General features: G+C 40.2%; 1 protein-coding gene across 15 annotated transcripts in view; it reads left to right on the top strand.

The window, feature by feature from the left end:
- Nucleotides 1–21,020, top strand: part of SH3D19 (SH3 domain containing 19) — a 199,023-nt gene that overhangs the window by 151,930 nt on the left and 26,073 nt on the right. For 13 of the 15 annotated variants that reach the window (XM_033215464.1, XM_033215466.1, XM_033215465.1 and 10 more), the window contains 4 exons: nt 2,577–2,684; nt 8,856–8,968; nt 17,427–17,488; nt 18,836–19,100. In XM_033215464.1, the coding sequence (XP_033071355.1) occupies nt 2,577–2,684; nt 8,856–8,968; nt 17,427–17,488; nt 18,836–19,100 (548 nt within the window). The remainder of the gene's footprint in view (nt 1–2,576; nt 2,685–8,855; nt 8,969–17,426; nt 17,489–18,835; nt 19,101–21,020) is intronic. The other 2 variants (XM_033215471.1, XM_033215468.1) reach the window with 1 other exon arrangement.

Raw genomic sequence — 21,020 nt, 5'->3', positions numbered from 1 at the left:
ACTTCAGGCCAGGCACGGTGGCTCACACCTATAATCCCAGCACTTTGAGAGGCCAAGATGGGAGGATCTCTTGAGCCCAAGAGGTCCAGACCAGCCTGGAAAACACAGTGAAACCTCATCTCTACAAAAAATGAAAATTAGCCAGGCATGCTGGCACATTTCTGTAGTCCCAGATACTCAGGAGGCTGAGGTGGGAGGATTGCTTGAGCCCAGGAGGTCGAGTCTACAATAAGCCATGATTGCACCACTGCGTTCCAGCCTGGGTGACAGAGTGAGACCGTGTCTCAAAAAAAAAAGGAAAGAAAGAAATACTACTTGAAAGGTAGGACACCGTGAATGATTATTGGAAGAACTACTGAAATATGTAAAATCCAGTTTTTGGAAAGACAATGTCACCTGCCTCACCTACTGCACTCCTATTTCCTTCTGCAGCCTGCTTCCCTTCTGCCCACACCTGAAGTTCCTCACCCTTTTCATTTCTGCTTTTTCATTTTTCAATATACTTCTCACCTTCTAATATACCACGTAAATTCCTTGTCTATTACATGTATTGTTTCTTGTCTCCATCTCCCTGCTGGAATGCAAACTCCATGAAGGCAGAGTTCTGTGCTTTGTTCACTGCTATATTCCCAGTATTTAATGCATAGCAGGCACCCAGTCAATATTGAATGAACAAAAGTGCTACAAAGAAATTGATATAAAAGTACTAAGAAATTGATATTAAACTACAAAGAAATTGATATAAAATGATCCTGGGTTTGTTTTTCAAAATATTTATATAATAATGATACATGTAATATTTATAGAAAATACATGGACAGATATACCAAATTTTAGACAATATTAATTTTAGAGAGATAAGATTACAAGAGGTTTTCTTTTTCTATTTTATATAATTCTTACTGTTTCTTACTTTTACAACAAATATTGCTGTGAAGTGAAAAATGTACTATTATACTTAATATATATTTGTTATAATAAAATTAAATAATTAAGGAATTTGGTTAAATCTGAAAACAGGAGCTTTGTTGTTTTATGGGTGACATAGGTCACAGTGGAAGAAAGTTATATTATTAATTTAGTAGTCTTTTTTTTAAAGTTTGATACCATTCTTCTGATAATCTTGAGTTGGCGTTTTTAACGTAAGGCTCGCCTCGCTCACTGTGAGCTGGTAAGATTCCACAGAGGAGTCATCGATTTATTTTTTCCTCAGTGGCATAATAATAATTCTAGCTAGCTTGCCATCTGGGGACCCTTCCTAAGTGGTAGATAAGAAACTTAAACTAGGATTGTACTTTACCGTCATATTTCCCCACCCAGCACTGTTACTGGCATAAATATATGAGCAAGTAGCTAGTGAGAGAGTGATGCCTCTGGCAGGGTATCTGATGGTGAGGTTGACTGAAAACTGAGTGGAAGAGAAGGCGAAGTATCAGATTACCAAAAGGGCTTTTATTCTTAGCTCAGCCATTCATGTATCCTGCAAAGAGCTGGTCAGCAAAAGGTGCTTATTGAATTACACCTCATAACAGGCAGAATTTGAATGCTGTTCATCCCAGGAGCTATGGAGTGCATAGTTTTATAGAGAGTATCTCCCCACAGGCAAGATCCATAGAACAGGTGCAGAATTACAGCATATACTCATTTCGCCTCTTGTTAAATAAAAGCAAAGACAGTCTCATGCGATCCTGTGTGCTGAGTAGAATATCCATTATAGAGCATTTTCTTTTGTTTTTGCTAATCTTTTTACTTGTAGATTTCCCGTTTTTTAAAAAAAGTTATAGTCATTTTTCCAAACCACTAAAAAGGACATTTATGTTAAAGACTGTTTCAGTAAAAGGTTTAGAACTATGCTTTTGTTTAAAGTATTTCTCCTAAGTATATACTGTCCATTTAAAATATTGGGTTGGTGCATTACTTTTAATGGCAAAAACTGCAATTACTTAATAAATCGGTTAAGATAGAGGAATGCCGAGTCATATATCCTTGCCGCAAAATTAAATATTTGAAGGGATATGTCTTATTTTATTTCTGGGATAGAATGTTTTTCGTTTTTATGTTACTGAAGTGTAGTTTTACTAAACTACTAAATCTGAGACTGCTAAGCACCTTCCCTGTGCCAGGCACAGCACTGGGTAGGATGAGGGCCCTGGGAGTAAATATTCTGGGACAGGCACAGGGGGTGTACGGGGAAAGAGACTTTCCTCTCTGTGGCATCTGGGAGGCTTTAGGATGTGGGAAAGATGGTCTCCTCCTCTCAATTGCCCCTCATTTTCAGGCAGACATGTATGAAATGATTACACTCCCCTGAAAGATCAGCTTCTACATAATTCAAGATCATCCTCGATTTCTCTCGTCAGAGAGGAAGAAAAGCCACATGAATTATTTACAGAACACTAACTTATTTCCTTTTATGAGTTCCAACTTTGTTTTTGTCTCTGCAAACTGAGATTTTGTTTATCCATGAATAGTTTCCCCAGGGGCATGAAAAGTATGACTCTTAAATTATGAATGAGGTTTTTTGTTTCAGTCCATGTTAACTAAAACATGCAAAATAAAACTATGTTTTTCATTAGATCCCTTTCAGCTCCCTGCAAAAACAGAACCAGTAAAAGAACGAGCAGTTCAACCAGCACCCACCAGGAAGCCCACTGTAATTCGAATTCCAGCCAAACCAGGAAAATGTAAGCACTTCTCTGCTTTCTTTATTTGCTTCTTCAAGAGCCTGGGAGAAATATATGCCAATTTATCAATGTCTGCTTTTGAAATTATGTATAATCTCTCATTCGTAGTCAAAGCTATTTAAAAGCAAGTTGTTTTTTCACAATTCTTTGAAGAATTAGTTCAGTAAATTTGGATTACCTTACCCTTTCCCTTTCCCTTTCCCTTCCTTCCCTTTCCCTTTTTTTTTTGGGAGTCTCACTCTGTCACCCAGGCTGGAGTGCAGTGGCGTGATCTCAGCTAACTACACCCTCTGCCTCCCGGTTTCAAGCAACTCTGTCTCAGCCTCCCGAGTAGCTGGGACTACAGGCACATGCCACCACACCTCGCTAATTTTTGTATTTTTAGTAGAGATGGGGTTTCATCTCACTGGTCAGGCTGGGGATTTCATTTTTCTTTAATGTTGTCTTTAGACAAAGAATAGAGGGAGACTGAAATTTAGAACAATTAGTATATCCCATGTTAACACCTCTGGTACATATTTGGTTGGAAAGTAATCTAAACTAAAAGCAAATAAAGGTGTATATGTCTGTCAGTCAGGAGTATATTATTCCAATCAGCATAATCTCAAATATGGCTATGTGTGAATTCTGTGAAGAGCAGTAACCAAAAGCTTGAAATAATAGTTTATAAAAATACTTCTTAAATTGGCCAGGCACAGTGGTTGACGCCTGTAATCCCTCCCAGCACTTTGGGAGGCCAAGGCAGGTGGATCACGAGGTCAAGAGATCAAGACTATCCTGACCAACATGGTGAAACCCTGTCTCTACTAAAAATACAAAACTTAGCTGGGCGTCGTGCTGCGTACCTGTAGTCCCAACTACTTGGGAGGCTGAGGCAGGAGAATCACTCGAACCTGGGAGGCGGAGGTTGCAGTGAGCCGAGATTGGGCCACTGCACTCCAGCCTGGTGACAGAGTAAGAATCCTTCTCAAAAAAGAAAACTTCTTAAATTAGTGTAACGTTACATTTTGGTTTACTTCCTTACTTGATTTTTTTCCTTACTTGATTTTTTAATAGTATAGCAAATGAAATTCAGTAGGAGCTTTAATAAGTACTTCAAAAAGAAATCTGATATTTATTATAATGGGAAAGCCACAAGGGCCAGTACTCTTTATTTTAGGCACCAGATTATTAAAAAGTGTGATTAAAAGTGTGTTTTTTATGTGTACACACACACACAGTGGGTTCCAGAGCAGTTCATGGCACTGCTTGGAGTGATCACACAGCTTTCTCTGTGGGCCTCTAATTTCATTTATGCCTGCAATGCCTTTATATTATAGCCCACATGCATTCTTGCCTTTGTCTAACAAGAGATTCTGCCCACTTCATTCCTCCTAAAGCAGAACAAGCATCCCACTCTTTCACCTGTAGCACCCAGGATTGTACTGCAGGCATATTCCCTTTATTTTAGGAGTTTGGTTTTTCCATAAAGCACTACCCAGAAGGATCAGTCTCTTGGTTTCAGTGTCTTCTTGATGATTCTGTTACTAACTGATGGATCTCAGCCAAGTAGCAAGAAAACTGAACTGAGTTGCTATGAAGAATGTGGAGGAGAAAAAAATCAGAGGTATCAAATTCTGGTTCTAGTTTCTTAGGAAGTTATATTTTATTTTTTTACAGGTAATATTTTAATGTTAGATTTAAAAGCCAGTGGTAGCCAGGCATGGTGGCTCACACCTGCAATCCCTGCACTTTGGGAAGCTGAGGTGGGCAGATCACTTGATGAAACCCCGTCTCTATCAAAAATACAAAAAGCCAAGCATGGTGGCACACACCTGTAATCCCAGCTACTTGGGAGGCTGAGGCACGAGAATTGCTTGTACCCGGGAGGCGGAGGTTGCAGTGAGCCAAGATCATGCCACTGCACTCCAACCTGGGCAACAGAGCGAGAACTCCATCTCCACAAAAAAAAAATAGAAAAGAAAAAATGGGCAGTATGTTTCTTTTGACAGTATTATATAGCCCACAAATCAGTAAAATGATAGCTCATTGGGTTATCTGCCTGTTTGCTATTACTTTGTTAAATATATTCTGGATTTTAACAGCTATACTAACATACAATGATGAGAAATATTGCCTGGATTTTAAGTAATACAACTTTTACAGACATTAGTAATAAATACAATTTTTAAATTTATTCATCTGTTGTGTCATTGTCCCCAAGACCACCCACAGGGTTGATGATTCACTAGGAGGACTCACAGGACTCAACATATAGTTGTATTTATGGCTATTATTTATTATAGCAAAAGTGTAAGTGGTACAATCAGCAAAGAGAAGGCAAATGTGGTGAAGTCCGGAGGAAACCAGATGCAAGCTTCCAAGAGTCTTCTCCTGGTGGAGTCAGAGGACATACGTAACTCCTCCAGCAATGAGTTGTGACGACACATGTGAAATGTCTACCAGAGAAGCTCACTACTGATTCAGTGACCAGGGTTTTTATTGGGGACTGGTTATGTAGGCACTCCTAGAAGTGTTGGCACATAGCAAAATTCCAGATTTCCAGGAGGAAAGCAAATGTTCAGCATAAACCACGTATTCTGTTTTATCAGTTTTGAGGATGGCGAGAACTGTCCCAAAGTCCAAGTTCCTATATGCCAGTCAAGGACCAATCCTGTGGCTGGGTATGGTGGCTCATGCCTATAATCCCAGCACTTTGGGAGGCAGAGGCAAGTGGATCACCTGAGGTCAGGAGTTGAAGACCAGCCTGGCCAACATGGTGAAAACCCATCTCTACTAAAACTACAAAAATAAGCTTGGCATGGTAGCGTGTGCCTGGCTGATGCAGGAGAATCACCTAAACCCGGGAGGTGGAGGTTGTAGTGAGCTGAGATGATGCCATTGCCCTCCAGCTTGGGCAACAAGAGCGAAACTCAAAAAAAGGGACCAATCTTGTAAGTAGGACTTCCTAGGGATGAAGTCTCAGGCCTGCTATGTTTACTTTTTCTGCACACTCAGAAACTGCATTAATAAGCTCTGAAATCCTGAAAAGGATATGCTGAGGAAGCAACTTTAATTATTATCCTGGCCGGGCGCGGTGGCTCAAGCCTGTAATCCCAGCACTTTGGGAGGCCGAGACGGGCGGATCACGAGGTCAGGAGATCGAGACCATCCTGGCTAACATGGTGAAACCCCGTCTCTACTAAAAATACAAAAAACTAGCCGGGCGAGGTGGCGGGCGCCTGTAGTCCCAGCTACTCCGGAGGCTGAGGCAGGAGAATGGCGTAAAACCCGGGAGGCGGAGCTTGCAGTGAGCTGAGATCCGGCCACTGCACTCCAGCCCGGGCGAAAGAGCAAGACTCCGTCTCAAAAAAAAAAAAAAAAATTATTATCCTGACAAAGCTCCAAGAACTGGTCGAAAATTGAATTCTAGGAGTTCGAGACCAGCCTGGCCAACATGGTGAAACCCCATCTGTTCTAAAAATATAAAAATTAGCCCGGCTGCAGCCATAAAAAAAGAATGATTTCATGTCCTTTGCAGGGACATGGATGACGCTGGAAGCCATCATTCTCAGCAAACTAACACAGAAACAAAACTAAACACCCCCTGTTCTCACTCTCAAGTGGGAGTTGAACAATGAGAACACATGGACACAGGGAGGGGAACAATATACACCGGGCCCGTTGGGGAGTTGGGGGCTAGGGGAGGGAGAGCATTAGGACAAATACCTAATGCATGTGGGGCCTAAAACCTGGATGACAGGTTCATAGGAGAAGCAAACCACCATGGCACATGTATACCTATATAACAAACCTGTATGTTTAGCATGTGTATCCCAGAACTTAAAGTAAAATTTTTTAAAAAATTATTTTAAAAAATGAATAAATAAAAATAAAGGCTCAATTAAAAAAAAAAAAATTAGCCAGTCATGGTGGCACACGCCTGTAATCCCAGCTACTTGGGAGGCTGAGGCAGGAAAATCACTTGAACCCAGGAGGCAGGGGTTGCAGTGAGCCAAGATCATGCCACCACATTCCAGCCTGGGCAACAAAGCGAGACCTTGTCTTAAAAAAACAAAAAGAAAGTTGAATTCTATACTGCTAAATGTAGGAGAACTGAAATGACAGAATGATTTCTAGAGAGTTATTTGTATTTATGTCAAAAATCAGTTCCTCAGAATTTTGTTAATAAGCAACGCATATATTCTGTGGAGGAAAAAGAATTAAACTTTGGTGTCTGAAGAATTTGGGAAAAAGGGGATAGCTTCATGGTGCAAATGTCCTTGATCTTACTTGAACCTGTCAGCTCCTTTCCCCTGGAGCCTGTTTCTTCTGACCAGGTTGTCCTTTTCCCAGATGTCTGCAAGGCTCCCTCCCTCACCAGTCCTTCAGGTCTTCACTCAATGCCACTTTTTCTCAGAGACCTTCCCTGACTACATTATTTAAAATTGGAAATCTCCTTCCTCCACATCCCACACATACTCACACCAGATACTCCCTGTGTTCCTCCTTCCAGTAAGCTATCTCCTTTCTACTTTCATATTACTGGCGTATACTCTTAAATATTTGTCACAACAGTATTATATTCTAAATAATCAACTATTTCCTTGTAAGAATACGGAAACCACAGCACAGAAAATATCTTCAAGATGGTGACTGAGTTGGATGTTTTTATTATATATGTCTTAATTCCCAGAGCAGCCTTGCCTCTCACTAAGAATGTTTGCCTTGCTCTAAATCATTGTTTTCCTAGTTGCTGGCCTGGGTATTTTCCTCCCTTTGAGAATGTTTTCCTGTCTGCGGATAAAACAGGAACCTGACAAATCATCTTCTTGTTATAGGTTTTTCACATGAAATGGAAGTAGAGAGTGTACATTTGAAAAAAGAAAAGAGAGAGAATGCTTATCTGCTCATCTCCTTTTAATGCCTAAACCAAACAGTGTAAAAGGTGGCTTTAGCGTCCTTCAGTATGTTACAGTCATCCACTCTCCAGTTGTTTTTGCACACGCATTTTAATTAACTGTCACTAATTAAATCTGGTCATCTTTGTTTCCTTCTTTTTAAGATAAGTTGGGGGTAAATTATCACTGATATGGCTGTGGTTTGGATGTAAAGGTATTGTTTGTTTAATTGAGGGCAGTTATGTTCATTAATCAGAAGCTAATGAATTAGAAAACACATTGGCCCGGCACAGTGGCTCACGCCTGTAATCCTAGCACTTTGGGAGGCCGAGGCAGGCAGATCATGAGGTCAGGAGATCGAGACCATCCTGGCTAACATGGTGAAACCCCGTCTCTACTAAAAATACAAAAAAAATTAGCTGGGCTTAGTGGCAGGCACCTGTAGTCACAGCTTCTCCGGAGGCTGAGGCAGGAGAATGGTGTGAACCCGGGAGGTAGAGCTTGCAGTGAACTGAGATTGCGCCACTGTACTGTAGCCTGGGTGACAGAGCGAGACTCCATCTCAAAAAAAACAAAAGAAAGAAAGAAAACACATTGAATTATTTTTGGATGAGAGAGTGTTGAATACACCACCTATTAAGAAGCAGCATGTCTTATCAAAATGAACATGGACTTTTAGGTTCAAAACAATGGATCTGACAATTACTAGCAGTAAGACCTTGGTTAGCGCATTTATTTTCTTAGCTTCAGTTTCTTCATCTGTAAAACAGGTAAGATATTATCTAGTGTAGCACTGTGCAATAGAACTTTTCTGCAAAGATAGAAATGTTCTTTAACTGTGCTGGTAGTCACTAGTCACAGTGGCTAGTATTTGAAATGTGGCTAGTGCAACTGAGGAACTGAAATTTTAATTAAGATTTAAGACAATCATTAGATGTAGCTACTAGCTAGTGGACTGGACAAATCTAGCACATAGATCTTGGTTGGTGAAATGTATGTAAATATAGAGCCTAACTTAATGCCTGTCACATAAAAGGTTCTCAACAATGCTGGCTGCTGTTGTAATTATTTAGTATTATTTTCACTCTCTATAAAACATATAGTAAAATTAACTGATGTTGACTAGCACATCAATTTTCTGAAGTTTGCTGGGAGCTCTTTCTCATTTGCTTAACTATTTGTGTGTATCTTTTATGATAGCCATTTTTCTAATAAACTAAACAGCAATAATTTCATTCTTTGGAATCCTAAAAACTAGAAATTATTGATGAATTACTGCTACTTTTTCCAGGTTTACATGAGGATCCACAAAGCCCACCTCCTCTCCCTGCTGAAAAACCTATTGGAAACACTTTCAGTACAGTATCTGGAAAACTCAGTAATGTTGACAGAACTAGAAACTTGGTAAGTGGTCATTATAGATTGTATTAGATTGAAGACGTAGTTATGCATTAATTTTGAATAGTCAGCTAATATCTAAATTATTTTATTACTGGTCAAATTAAAAACAAGAACCCTCTATTACAGACCAGTTTCTAAGCCCCATGTACTTACATAATGTAGTGTTCAATATGTTAAAAGTCCCTGTAGATGGCCGGGCGCGGTGGCTCAAGCCTGTAATCCCAGCACTTTGGGAGGCCGAGACGGGCGGATCACGAGGTCAGGAGATCGAGACCATCCTGGCTAATACGGTGAAACCCTGTCTCTACTTAAAAATACAAAAAAAACTAGCCGGGCGACGAGGCGGGCGCCTGTAGTCCCAGCTACTCGGGAGGCTGAGGCAGGAGAATGGCGTAAACCCGGGAGGCGGAGCTTGCAGTGAGCTGAGATCCGGCCACTGCACTCCAGCCTGGGTGGCAGAGCGAGACTCCGTCTCAAAAAAAAAAAAAAATAGTCCCTGTAGAGAGATTAGGCCACTTCATTGTACTTCACTATAAAATAATTTGTATACCAACTTAATGACATTGTCTTTTAAATGAAACTAATAATGAGGTTATTAAAATCTCTAAACACCTTTAATATTCAGGGAAATAACTTTATTCAACTTGTCAGTTTTTATTTAAAATACCCAATTAGTGACCAAAATTTAAGATAATTACCATAAGAATATTTAAATCTGAAATTTAAGAAAAATGTATTTTTTTAATTTAAAAAGTAGTGTTTTACTGTGCACTTGTTAAGATGGTGGTCAAAGATTTTTTGAAGTAAATATATATATTTTTCATTTCAACCTCAGTATCCTCATACTTTTTTTTTTTTTTTGGTCTTCCAACTTTTGTGGTTTCTTAGGGAAACAGACATGCAACAAGTAATTAGATAAGTGATTTAAGAAAAAGAATAAAGTTGGCTGGACACGATGGCCCCCACATGTAATTCCAGCACTTTGGGAGGCCAAGGCAGGTGGATCACCTGAGGTCAGGAGTTTGACACCAGCCTGGTTAACATGGTGAAACCTCGTTTCTACTAAAAATACAAAAATTAGCTGCACGTGGTGTCATGTGCCTGTAATCCCAGCTACTCAGAAGGCTGAAGCAGGAGAATCGCTTGAACCCGGGAGGCAGAGGTTGCAGTGAGCCAAGATCATGCCATTGCACTCCAGCCTGGGGCGACAGAGTGAGACTCCGTCTCAAAAAATAAATAAATAAAGAATGAATAAAGGCTTTCAGAGAACTTTATGGGAAGCCCATGACAAAGCTCCTGATTATTTCCTCTTTTTTAAATTGACAAATAATAATTGTACATATTCTTGGGGTACATAGTGATGTTTCAGTACATATACTGTATAGGGATCAGATCAGGGTAGTTAGCATATCTGTCATCTCAAACATTTTTCGCCACTTCTGTTTGGAATGCTCAATATCTTCCTTCCAGTCATTTGAAGCTATATATTATTGTTAACGATAGTCATCCTATAGTGGTATAGAACACTAGAATTTATTCCTCCTGTCTGGCTATAATTTTGTATTCTTTAACAAAGCTCCTTCTCTCTCCCTTCTTTTTACCCTTCCCAGCCTCTAGTATCCTCTGTTCTACTTTTTATTTCTATGAGATCAACTTATTTTTAGCTTCCATATATGAATGAGAAGATGCAGTGTTTAATTCCTGTTCCTGGCTTACTTCACTTAACATAATATCCTCCGGTTCCATTTATGTTGCCACAAATGACAGGTTTCCACTCTTTTATATGACTGGATAGTATTCCATGGTGTACACATGCCACATTTTCTTTATCCATTTATCTGTTGTTGGACACCTAGGTTGATTCCGTATCTTGGCTATTGTGAGTAGTGCTACAGTAAACATGGATGTGCAGATGTCTCTTCGATGTAATTTCCTTTCCTTTGAATACATTTCCAGTAGTGGGCTTGCTGGATCGTATAGTAGTTCTATTTGTGGTTTTTTGAGGAGCTTCCATCCTGTTTTCTACAGTGATTGTACTAGGTTACATTCCCACTAACAGTGTATAAGAATTCCCCTTTCTCTGTATTCTTGCCAGCACTTTTTTTTTTTTTTTTCTTTTAGATAATAGCCATCCCAACTGGGGTGAGATGATACCTCATTGCCATTTTGTTGTGAATTTCCCTGATGATTAGTGAGGTTGATCATTTTTTAATGTATTTGTTGGCCATTTATGTGTCTTCTTTTGAGAAATATCCAGATCATTTGATTTTTTTTTTTTTTTTTTTTTTGAGATAGGGTCTTATCTGTCTCCTGGGCTGGAGTGCAGTGATATGATCACAGCTCACTGCAGCCTTGACCTGGGCTTAGGGGATCCTCCCACCTCAGCCTCCTGAGTAGCTGGAACTTTAGGTGCATGCCACCACACTCAGCTCATTTTTTGTATTTTTTGTAGAGACAAGTTTTGCCATGTTGCCCAGGCTGTTCTTGAACTCCTGGATTCAAGCAGTCATCCGGCCTCCACCTCCCAAAGTTTATTTGCCCACTTTAAAATCAGATTGTTTGGGTTTTTTGCTGTTATGATGTTTGAGTTTCTTTTGTATTCTAGATACTAATCCCCTATCAGATGAGTAGTTTGCAAATATTTCTTGCCATTCTGTAGGTTGTCTTTTCACTCTGTTGATTTTTTCCTTTACTGTGCAAAAGATTTTTGGTTGATATAAACCCATTTGTTTATTTTTACTTTTGTTGCCTGTGCTTTTGAGGTCTTATTCATAAAACCTTTTTTAAGACCAATGTACTGAGGTGTTTTCCCTGCTTTTCTAGTCGTTGTATTGTTTCAGGTCTTAGATTTAGGTCTCTGAGTTGAGTCTTGTCAAGAGTAAGTGGGAGGGTTTAGTTTCATGCATCTGCATATGAATATCTAGTTTTCCCCAGCGCCTTTATTGAAGAGACTGCTTTCCCCAGTGACTGTCCTTGACACTTTTGTCAAAAATCAGTTGGCTGTAGATACGTGGATTAATTTTTGGATTCTCTATTCTGTTCCATTGGCCTATGTGTCTGTTATTATGCTAGGTCCATGCTGTTTTTGCTACTACATCTTTGTGCAGTGTATTTTAAAGTTGATAGTGTGGTGCCTCCACCTTTGTTCTTTTGGCTCAGGATTGTTTTGACTATTCAGGGTCTTTTGTGGTTCTGTACAAGTTTTAGGATTTTTTTTTCTATGTTTGTAAAGATGTCACTTGTATTTTGATAGGGATTGCATTGAATCTGTAGATTTCTTTGGGTAATATTCTCATTTTAACAGTATTAATTCTTCTAATCCATGAGCATAGAATGTCTATTTGTTTGTATCCTTTGTATCTTCTTCCATTTTTTCATCAGTGTTTTGTAGTTTTCCTTGTAGAGGTCTTTCACTTCCTTAAATTTATTACAAGGTATTTCTTTTTGTAGCTATCGTAAATGGGATTGCCTTCTCAATTTCTTTTTTTAGCTAGTTCTTTGTCATGTATCGAAATGTTACCGATTTTTGTATATTAATTTTGTATCCTGCAACTGTACTGAATTCATTTATCAATTCTAAGAGGGATTTGTTGGTAGAGTCTTTAGGTTTTTCTAGATATGAGATCACACCTTTTTTTTGAGATGGAGTCTCGCTCTGTCGCCCAAGCTGGAGTGCAGTGGCACGATCTCAGCTCACTGCAACCTCTACCTCCTGGGTTCAAACAGTTCTCCTGCCTCAACCTCCCAAGTAGCTGGGACTACAGGCGCGTACCACCATGTCCAGCTAATTTTTTTTGTATTTTTATTAGAGACAGGGTTTTATCATGTTGGCTAGGCTGATCTTGAACTCCTGTCAAGTGACCCATCCACCTTGGCCTGTCAAAGTTCCAGGATTACAGGCATGAGCAACCACGCTGGACCACACTCATTTTTTTTAGATGTCCATATGGCATATGATCTTTAAGGCTTGTTTTAAGAGAAATTAACTGTTAAAGTCTTTGAACCAAATTTGCAGTTCAAATTTCATAATGGTTTTACATTGTGCATTAACTATGTTTATTATACAGGCAAGCCCACCTAATCATCTGGCAAAGAAAAATTTCTTTGAAGGAGACATTAAATTAAATTAGTCAATATCTAGTTAATGAGATTTTCCTGAAGAATGAATTAAAATTTAGTGATCACTTGTGATTTTCAAAGTAGCTGGTAATAAATTTTTATTAAATCTGGGCCAAGAAAGCCCAAAAGAGGATAGCAGGGTTCCTACCATACTAATGTTAAATAGGAAAATCCCAAATTCCCGTGGAGGAAAAGTTGCCTGAGAAGGTTACTGGCTTCTACTCTGAAATGGTTATAAAAAGGAGTGAGAGGGTGATAAGTAAGTAAAACATCATTCGTTAATATCCATCATATGTAACGTCCATCATACTTAATGGACTTCATAAACTATAAAGCTCTATTGAAATAATATTGGGGTGCACGGTGGCTCACACCTGTAATCCCAGCACTTTGGAAGTCCAAAGCGGGTGGATCACTTGAGATCAGGAGTTTGAGATCAGTCTGGCCAACATGGTGTGAAACGTCATCTCTAGTAAAAATACAAAAGCCTGGCATAGTGATGCACACCTGTAATCCCATCTACTTGGGAGGCTGAGACAGGAGAATCGTTTGAACTCAGGAGGTGGAGGTTGCAGTGGGCTGAGATTGCACCACTGCACTCTAGCCTGAGCAACAGAGCAAGACTCGTCTCCAAAAAAAGAAAAGAAATAGTATTATACAAAAATGAGCCAGGTGTGGTGGCACACACCTGTAGTCCCAGCTATTATTATTGCAATGGAATAATATTCCAAAATGTTCCAAGATTATTCCATTTTGAACAAAAAGATGGAATCTGCAGAGACAATACAAGCAGGAAAACCAGCTTCACCAGAAACTAAAATGCTTGTCCAAACACATTAAAAGCCAGAGTTCAGGGATATCAGAGCTAGAGAAAAACTACCAAAAAGCAAATGCAGAGAGCCTTCAGGTTATTTGTGGAATACCCACGAGGAAGAAGTCCCTAATCAGTTATCTTGCAAAGACTCAGCAGAACCTGGACGTAAACCCAGACTTGAGCAAACGCTAAGACAATGGCTCCTGCAAGAACTATCTCCTTCTCTCAATATTTGGAGTATGTCAGATAAAGAAGTGCCTTTAGGAATGTGCCTAACATCCCTAAAGAATTTGAATGTGGCCGGGTGCGATGACTCACACCTGTAATCCCAACACTTTGGGAGGCCGAGGCGGGCAAATCACGAGGTCAGGATATCAAGACCATCCTGGCTAACATAGTGAAACCCCGTCTCTACTAAAAATACAAAAAAAATTAGCCAGGTGTGGTGAAGGGTGCCTGTAGTCCCAGCTACTTGGGAGGCTGAGGCAGGAGAATGGCATGAACCCGGGAGGCAGAGCTTGCAGTGAGCCAAGATTGTGCCACTGAACTCCAGCCTGGGCAACAGAGCGAGACTCCGTCTCAGAAAAAAAAAAAAGGAATTTGAATGTGCTACTCTTTTTTTCTGATTTAAAATTTTCTTACTGTTGCAAATTAAGAAATTAAAAAGATGTTGAAGATTTCCCATAAAAATACCACCACCGAGGAAAAACTACAGCTAATATTTGGTACAAAATTAGAGTCATATGCTATGCATTTATTACAGTACATCATCTGCATCTTTCCATGTCAAATTTATACATCTGTTTTTTAAATTTTGTTTATCAAGGTATCTTTTTTTTTTTTTTTTTTTTTTTTGAGACGGAGTCTCGCTCTGTCTCCCAGGCTGGAGTGCAGTGGCTTGATCTCAGCTCACTGCAAGCTCCGCCTCCCGGGTTTACGCCATTCTCCTGCCTCAGCCTCCCAAGTAGCTGGGACTACAGGCGCCCACTACCTCGCCCGGTTAGTTTTTGTTTTTGTATTTTTTAGTAGAGATGAGGTTTCACCGTGTTAGCCAGGATGATCTCGATCTCCTGACCTCGTGATCCACCCGTCTCGGCCTCCCAAAGTGCTGGGATTACAGGCTTGAGCCACCGCGCCCGGCCAAAATTACAGCTTTGATAAAAGCAATTAAAGTTTCTTCCTATCTGCTAGAGTTTGTTTTAATTTTAAAGGTAGCCACAGAAATAAATGCATTTTTCAAGCATCATGGCAATATTTGTCAGGAAAAATATGGGCAGCAGTGTAATTATAAGGCATGGATTATATTCTGGAATATTGCAGGGTTTATGAGCTGGTTACTTGCCTCACTACATTAACTGAACTCATTAGTGAAACCAAGTTTTAAGGGCAAGCTTAATTTGTTTTTTAAAATGGGATTTTATAACATTGAAACATGTTTAAATGATCACAGTTATTGGCAATTAATCATTTGGTATTTAAGGAAAAGGTTATAAATATTCAGTATAATTTAAAAATCATGGAAGTGAGTTTTGGCTCATTTATAAGAAGGAGGAAAATAGTCTGAAGTAGCCGGGCGCGGTGGCTCAAGCCTGTAATCCCAGCACTTTGGGAGGCTGAGACGGGCGGATCACGAGGTCAGGAGATCGAGACCATCCTGGCGAACACGGTGAAACCCCGTCTCTACTAAAAATACAAAAACTAGCCGGGCGAGGCGGCGGGCGCCTGTAGTCCCAGCTACTCGGGAGGCTGAGGCAGGAGAATGGCGTAAACCCGGGAGGCGGAGCTTGCAGTGAGCTGAGATCCGGCCACTGCACTCCAGTCGGGCGACAGAGCGAGACTCCGCCTCGGAAAAAAAAAAAAAAAAAAAAAGAAAATAGTCTGAAGTAGCCCAAAGATTCCCAAGCTTTAATTAAACCTCCTTTACAAAAAAAAAAAAGTGTAATATAAAGGGTCAGCATTTTTTTTTCTTATGAAGTTTTGGAGAAATATTATTTCCTGAGTGTTAGTGTTGGGGACTTAGAAAGTAGGAAAAGTGGGGGGAAAGAAAATACAGCATTAGAGGAATGTAGTCTTGCCTGTAGTCTCAGCCACTTGGGAGGCTGAGGCAGGAGAATCACTTGAACTTGGGAGGCAGAGGTTGCATTGAGCTGAGATTGCATCACTGCACTCCAGCCTGGGGGACAGAGCGAGACTCTGTCTCAAAAAAGAAAAAAAAAAAAAAAGAATTTTGTGAAGGCTTTTTCCCCCGCCCAAAAAACAGAAATTTTGGCTTTGAGATCCTTTGGCTTCCCACTCACAGAGGATCTGAAAATATTCTCCATGTATTACTCTCATTTCCCAATCCTTGGGCTATAACATGTTCAGAAAACCTGTTTAAATGGAACAGTTTGAATCCCTTCCCCTACAGAAATCTTCCTATTGATCTGTCCACTTCCAATTTCTCTCATCTACCATTAAAATAAAACATTCCAACTGTACCTTTTATTTTTCACATTATTCTCCTTTTCCTTTTTTCTACAAAACTCTTTTACCCCATCCAGCCCCTTTGCTGGAGTGGTACAAGCACACTGCTTTCTTGGACCTTAACTATTTCTCCTCACATGCCTTCCTCTCAGACCATCCTGCAAGCTCTTTTACTCCCACCTCCTTCTAGTTCAAAACCCACTGCAAATTGTTGAAACCAAACAGTGGTGAGATAAGATCTGCCTATTCAAAGCAATACCAACTAGTAACCACCCCACTTACTATGTGTTTAAACTTAGGAGCAGTATGTTTCTTGTGTGTGATCACGGAATGAATAAAGAGGAATGAATAAAGAGCATATATATCTATCTAGATTAGATTAGATAGATAGATAGATAGATAGATGGATAGATAGTTTTTTTTGTTTGTTTGTTTTTTGTTTTTGAGACAGAGTCTCACTCTGTTGCCCAGACTGAAGTACAGTGGCATGGTCTTGGCTCACTGCAACCTATGCTTCCCAGGTTCACGCCATTCTCCTGCCTCAGCCTCCCGAGTAGCTGGGACTACAGGCGCCCGCCACCATGCCCGGCTAATTTTTTGTATTTTCAGTAGAGATGGGGTTTCACCATGTTAGCCAGGATGGTCTTGATCTCCTGACCTCGTGATCCATCCGCGTCAGCCTCCCAAAGTGCCGGGATTACAGGCGGAGCCACCGCACCTGGCCAAGAACATATATTTTTAAATTCTCTTTAGGGCCTGCTTAAATTTTCCCTTAATATCTCGTGAATCCACTGAGTGCATGACCATGCAGTGCAATTGCTCAAGCTGTGGTCCACAACAGGAGACTGGTTTCTTCCTGTCAGTGTTTTCACTTGTATTAGGACATGAATAATTTAGGCAGAAGTAAGTTAATATTGTTTAATGCTGAAAACTCTTGTAAGCTACTTTCTATAACTCAACTGCATTTCTGCTTGTAGATCCAGCCAAAAGGTTGTCCAGAATTTCTCTTGACAAGTTCTCGTTTCAGATTAACCTTAACTAAAAAGCATTCTCTGCTACTTGTAGGAATCCAACCACCCGGGTCAAACAGGAGGTTTTGTGCGAGGACCCCCAAGGTTGCCACCGAGGTAAGTAAATGTGGGAAAAGTTAGAGAAAAATTAATGACTCAGAGACCCAGCTCTCTTTTTTACCACCACAATTCAGTGTTGTTGGCCTTGGATCTTTTTTTTAGCGATGAAATAATCTCACCAGTTCACCCAGGCCCCGTAATCCACAGTCTGCTTATAACGGTAGGTTGTGGGAATCTCTGCTCCCTTTTTAACACAGTTCAACTCATAGAGCATTTATTTCCTCAAATAAATGAACAAGACTCATTTCTGAACTTAAAACAGCTCCACTTCTAGAATATACATATACATGCCCACTAACACCCTCCTGGTTAAGAGACTGGTTTTTGACATTTCCAAAGGGGACTGGCTTTGTGAGCTCAGAGGTGACTGCCTTCTGAGTTCCAGAGCTGTTCAAATAAAGGGCTGTAATGCTATCAGAAGACATTATTACTATGTTGAAATTTATTTATTTGTTTATTTTTTGAGACGAAGTCTTGCTCTGTCTCCAGGCTGGAGTGCAGTGGTGCGATCTCAGCTCACTGCAACCTCCGCCTCCCAGGTTCAAGCAATTCTCCTGCCTCAACCTCCCGAGTAGGCTACAGGCCTGGGACTACAGGCATGAGCCATCATGTGCAGCTAATTTTTGTATTTTTAGTAGAGATGGGGTTTCACCATGTTGGCCAGGATGTTCTTGATCTCTTGACCTCGTGATCCGTCCGCTTGGGTCTCCCAAAAATCCGTGCTGGGATTACAGGCATGAGCCACCACGCCCGGCTGAAAATTATTTATATCATAGAGATTAAGGAAAAGCTTTCAAAGTAATAGTTGTCCTATCCTTTCAGAACAGTTGTCCTATCCTTTCAGCTTTCTTTATATTAATCTAAATTAGAGTTTTAATAGTAACACCTATAACATGAATATTAGGGGATTTTGATGTTCCTTTTCTAATCATGTGCAAGACCCCAGCACACATGCATCATATCTTACAGGCTTTTCATCTCAGACTTTGGTGGAAAGTGCCTAGTTTCCAGAAATAGTCATGATGTGTTTAAGAGCAAATGGGACCTTAGAGAGCTCATGATAGTAAATGCTTGTTTGTCTTGAACTAATGAATCTCTAGTGCAAGATAAGAGGAAGCTGGAAAATCGTGGCATTTCCTCTAATAATGTAATGTTAATTTAATGCAGCAGCAGTCGTTTGCTCAAAAATAGCATACACTGCATGTTTCAGTAAATTGTATTCCACTAGCAGAAAGCTGTGTGTGTGTGTGTGGTGTGTGTGTGTGTGTATGTGTGTAAGACAGGACAGAACAGAATTTAATACTGATCAGAACACTGACTCATGGCTGCTACATTGATTTTCAGACCTGTGAATGGAAAAACCATTCCAACTCAACAGCCTCCAACCAAGGTGCCCCCTGAGAGACCACCTCCCCCAAAGCTTTCTGCAACCAGAAGATCTAATAAGAAACTGCCTTTTAATCGATCCTCTTCTGACATGGATCTTCAGAAAAAACAAAGTAACTTGGCAACTGGACTCTCAAAAGCCAAGAGTCAAGTTTTTAAAAATCAAGATCCGGTGCTACCCCCTCGCCCCAAACCAGGACACCCTCTCTACAGTAAATACATGGTAAATTTAGCTTTTAAAAATGTTCGTGGTCAAGAGATGTGCCCTAAAGTATATATAAGATTCATTTATTCCTTAGAAAAAGATGATGGAACAAATGTGGAATTGTCCCTTGACGCCAAGAGTGCTTTAGATGAGTAGCCATAATAAATTCTAGGTCTTGGGCACAGTGGCTCATGCCTATAATCCCAGCACTTTGGGAAGCTGAGGCTGGTGCAGCAGCTTGAGGCCAAAAGTTTGAGACCAGCTGGCCAACGTGGTGAAACTCCGTCTCTACTAAAATTACAAAAAATTACCCAGGCGTGATGGCACAATCTTGTAATCCTAGCTACTCAGGAGGCTGAGGCGTGAGAATTGCTTGAGCCCGGGAGGCAGAGATTGCAGTGAGCCAAGATCGCGCCACTGCACTCCAGCCGAGGCAACAGAGCAAGACTCTGTCTCAAAACAAACAAAACACCTAGGTCTTTAAAGCAGGGTTTCATTATTAGGAGAAATGTAGGGAAAGGGGAGAGAAAGCCGGGCAGGCCACGCTTGTAACTTGCTGCCTGGCTGGACCAAACAGAAATTTTGAAAAACCTGACCCTGTGGGTAATACTAATGGGAAAACTCTGATAGATACTATAGTTTATATCTTTTGTTTTTCCTTTCATTAAGAGTGTCGCTCTATCACCCAGGCTGGAGTGCAGTGATGCAGTCATAGTGCACTGCAGTCTCGACCTCCTGAGCTCAGGGATCCTCCTGCTTCACACTCCTGAGTAGCTGGGGCTATGGGAACATGCCTCCCCTCCAGGCTTATGGTTTATATCTTGATGTAGTTTATATCTAATAACTCCTTTTCCCATTGAGTAAATTTTAAAATGAAGTAGAAAGTTCTTACTAAGATGGATGATTTTTCCCTCATTTTCCCCTTTTGTAAGCCTAATAATTATCATGATCCATTTAATAGTTACCAGTTAGAAGTTTTCATCAATAGTTGAGATACTGATTTTGTTCTCTTTTAATGTTTTTCTCATCAAATGACCTAAACTTTTGTCTGCATTTGCCACAGTTAAAAAACAGAGTTGCTGGTTGGTGGCTCATACCTGTAATCGCAGCACTTTGGGAGGCCAAGGCGGGTGGATCACTTGAGGTCGGGAGTTCGAGACCAGCCTAGCCAACATGGTGAAACCTCTGTCTCTACTAAAAATACAAAAATTAGCTGGGCGTGTTGGTATACGCCTGTAATCCCAGCTACTCTGGAGGCTGAGGCAGGAGAATCACTTGAACCCAGGAGGCAGAGGTTGCACTGAGCCGAGATTGTGCCACTGTACTCCAGCCTGAGCAACAGTGAGACTCCATCTCAAAAAAAAAACAAAACAACAACAACAACAACAACAAGTTGATGTGTTCTCTACATTAATCAGGTTAACCTGAAAGATGTAAAACAAATAAAAATGATAAGGAGGCCAGGAGCAGTAGCTCACACCTATAATCCCAGCACTTTGGGAAGCCAACTGCTTAAACCCAGGAAGTGGAGGTTTCAGTGAGCCAAGATCATGCCACTGCACTCCAGCCTGAGTGACACAGTGAGTCTCTTTTTTAAAAAAAATAAAAAATAAAAATGATCATGAGAGCAGGACTGCTTACACTTTTTACCAATTGAATGACAGAGTAGCTTGTAACAAGAACAGCAATTAATAATTCTATATTGTGTTACTACATTTCCATCATCGAGCCAGGAATTATTTTTTCTTTAAGCTGTTCAGAGTTTTTTAAAAATCCTCTTTAGAGAAGGGTATAGACAAATAAGAAGGAGGCAGTATATTCATATATATTAATATTCATTTAAACTGATAAAACTTTAATTGCTAAAACCCAGGAGTGTTCTTTGGCATAGATTACTTAATTAATAAATAAAAACAGTAGTTGATGTATATTGAGTAC

This window comes from Trachypithecus francoisi, unplaced genomic scaffold (genome assembly GCF_009764315.1).
Source record: "Trachypithecus francoisi isolate TF-2019V2 unplaced genomic scaffold, Tfra_2.0 Lachesis_group1, whole genome shotgun sequence".
In the NCBI taxonomy this organism is placed as follows: domain Eukaryota; kingdom Metazoa; phylum Chordata; class Mammalia; order Primates; family Cercopithecidae; genus Trachypithecus; species Trachypithecus francoisi.
This window is presented reverse-complemented; position numbering and strand designations above follow the sequence as displayed.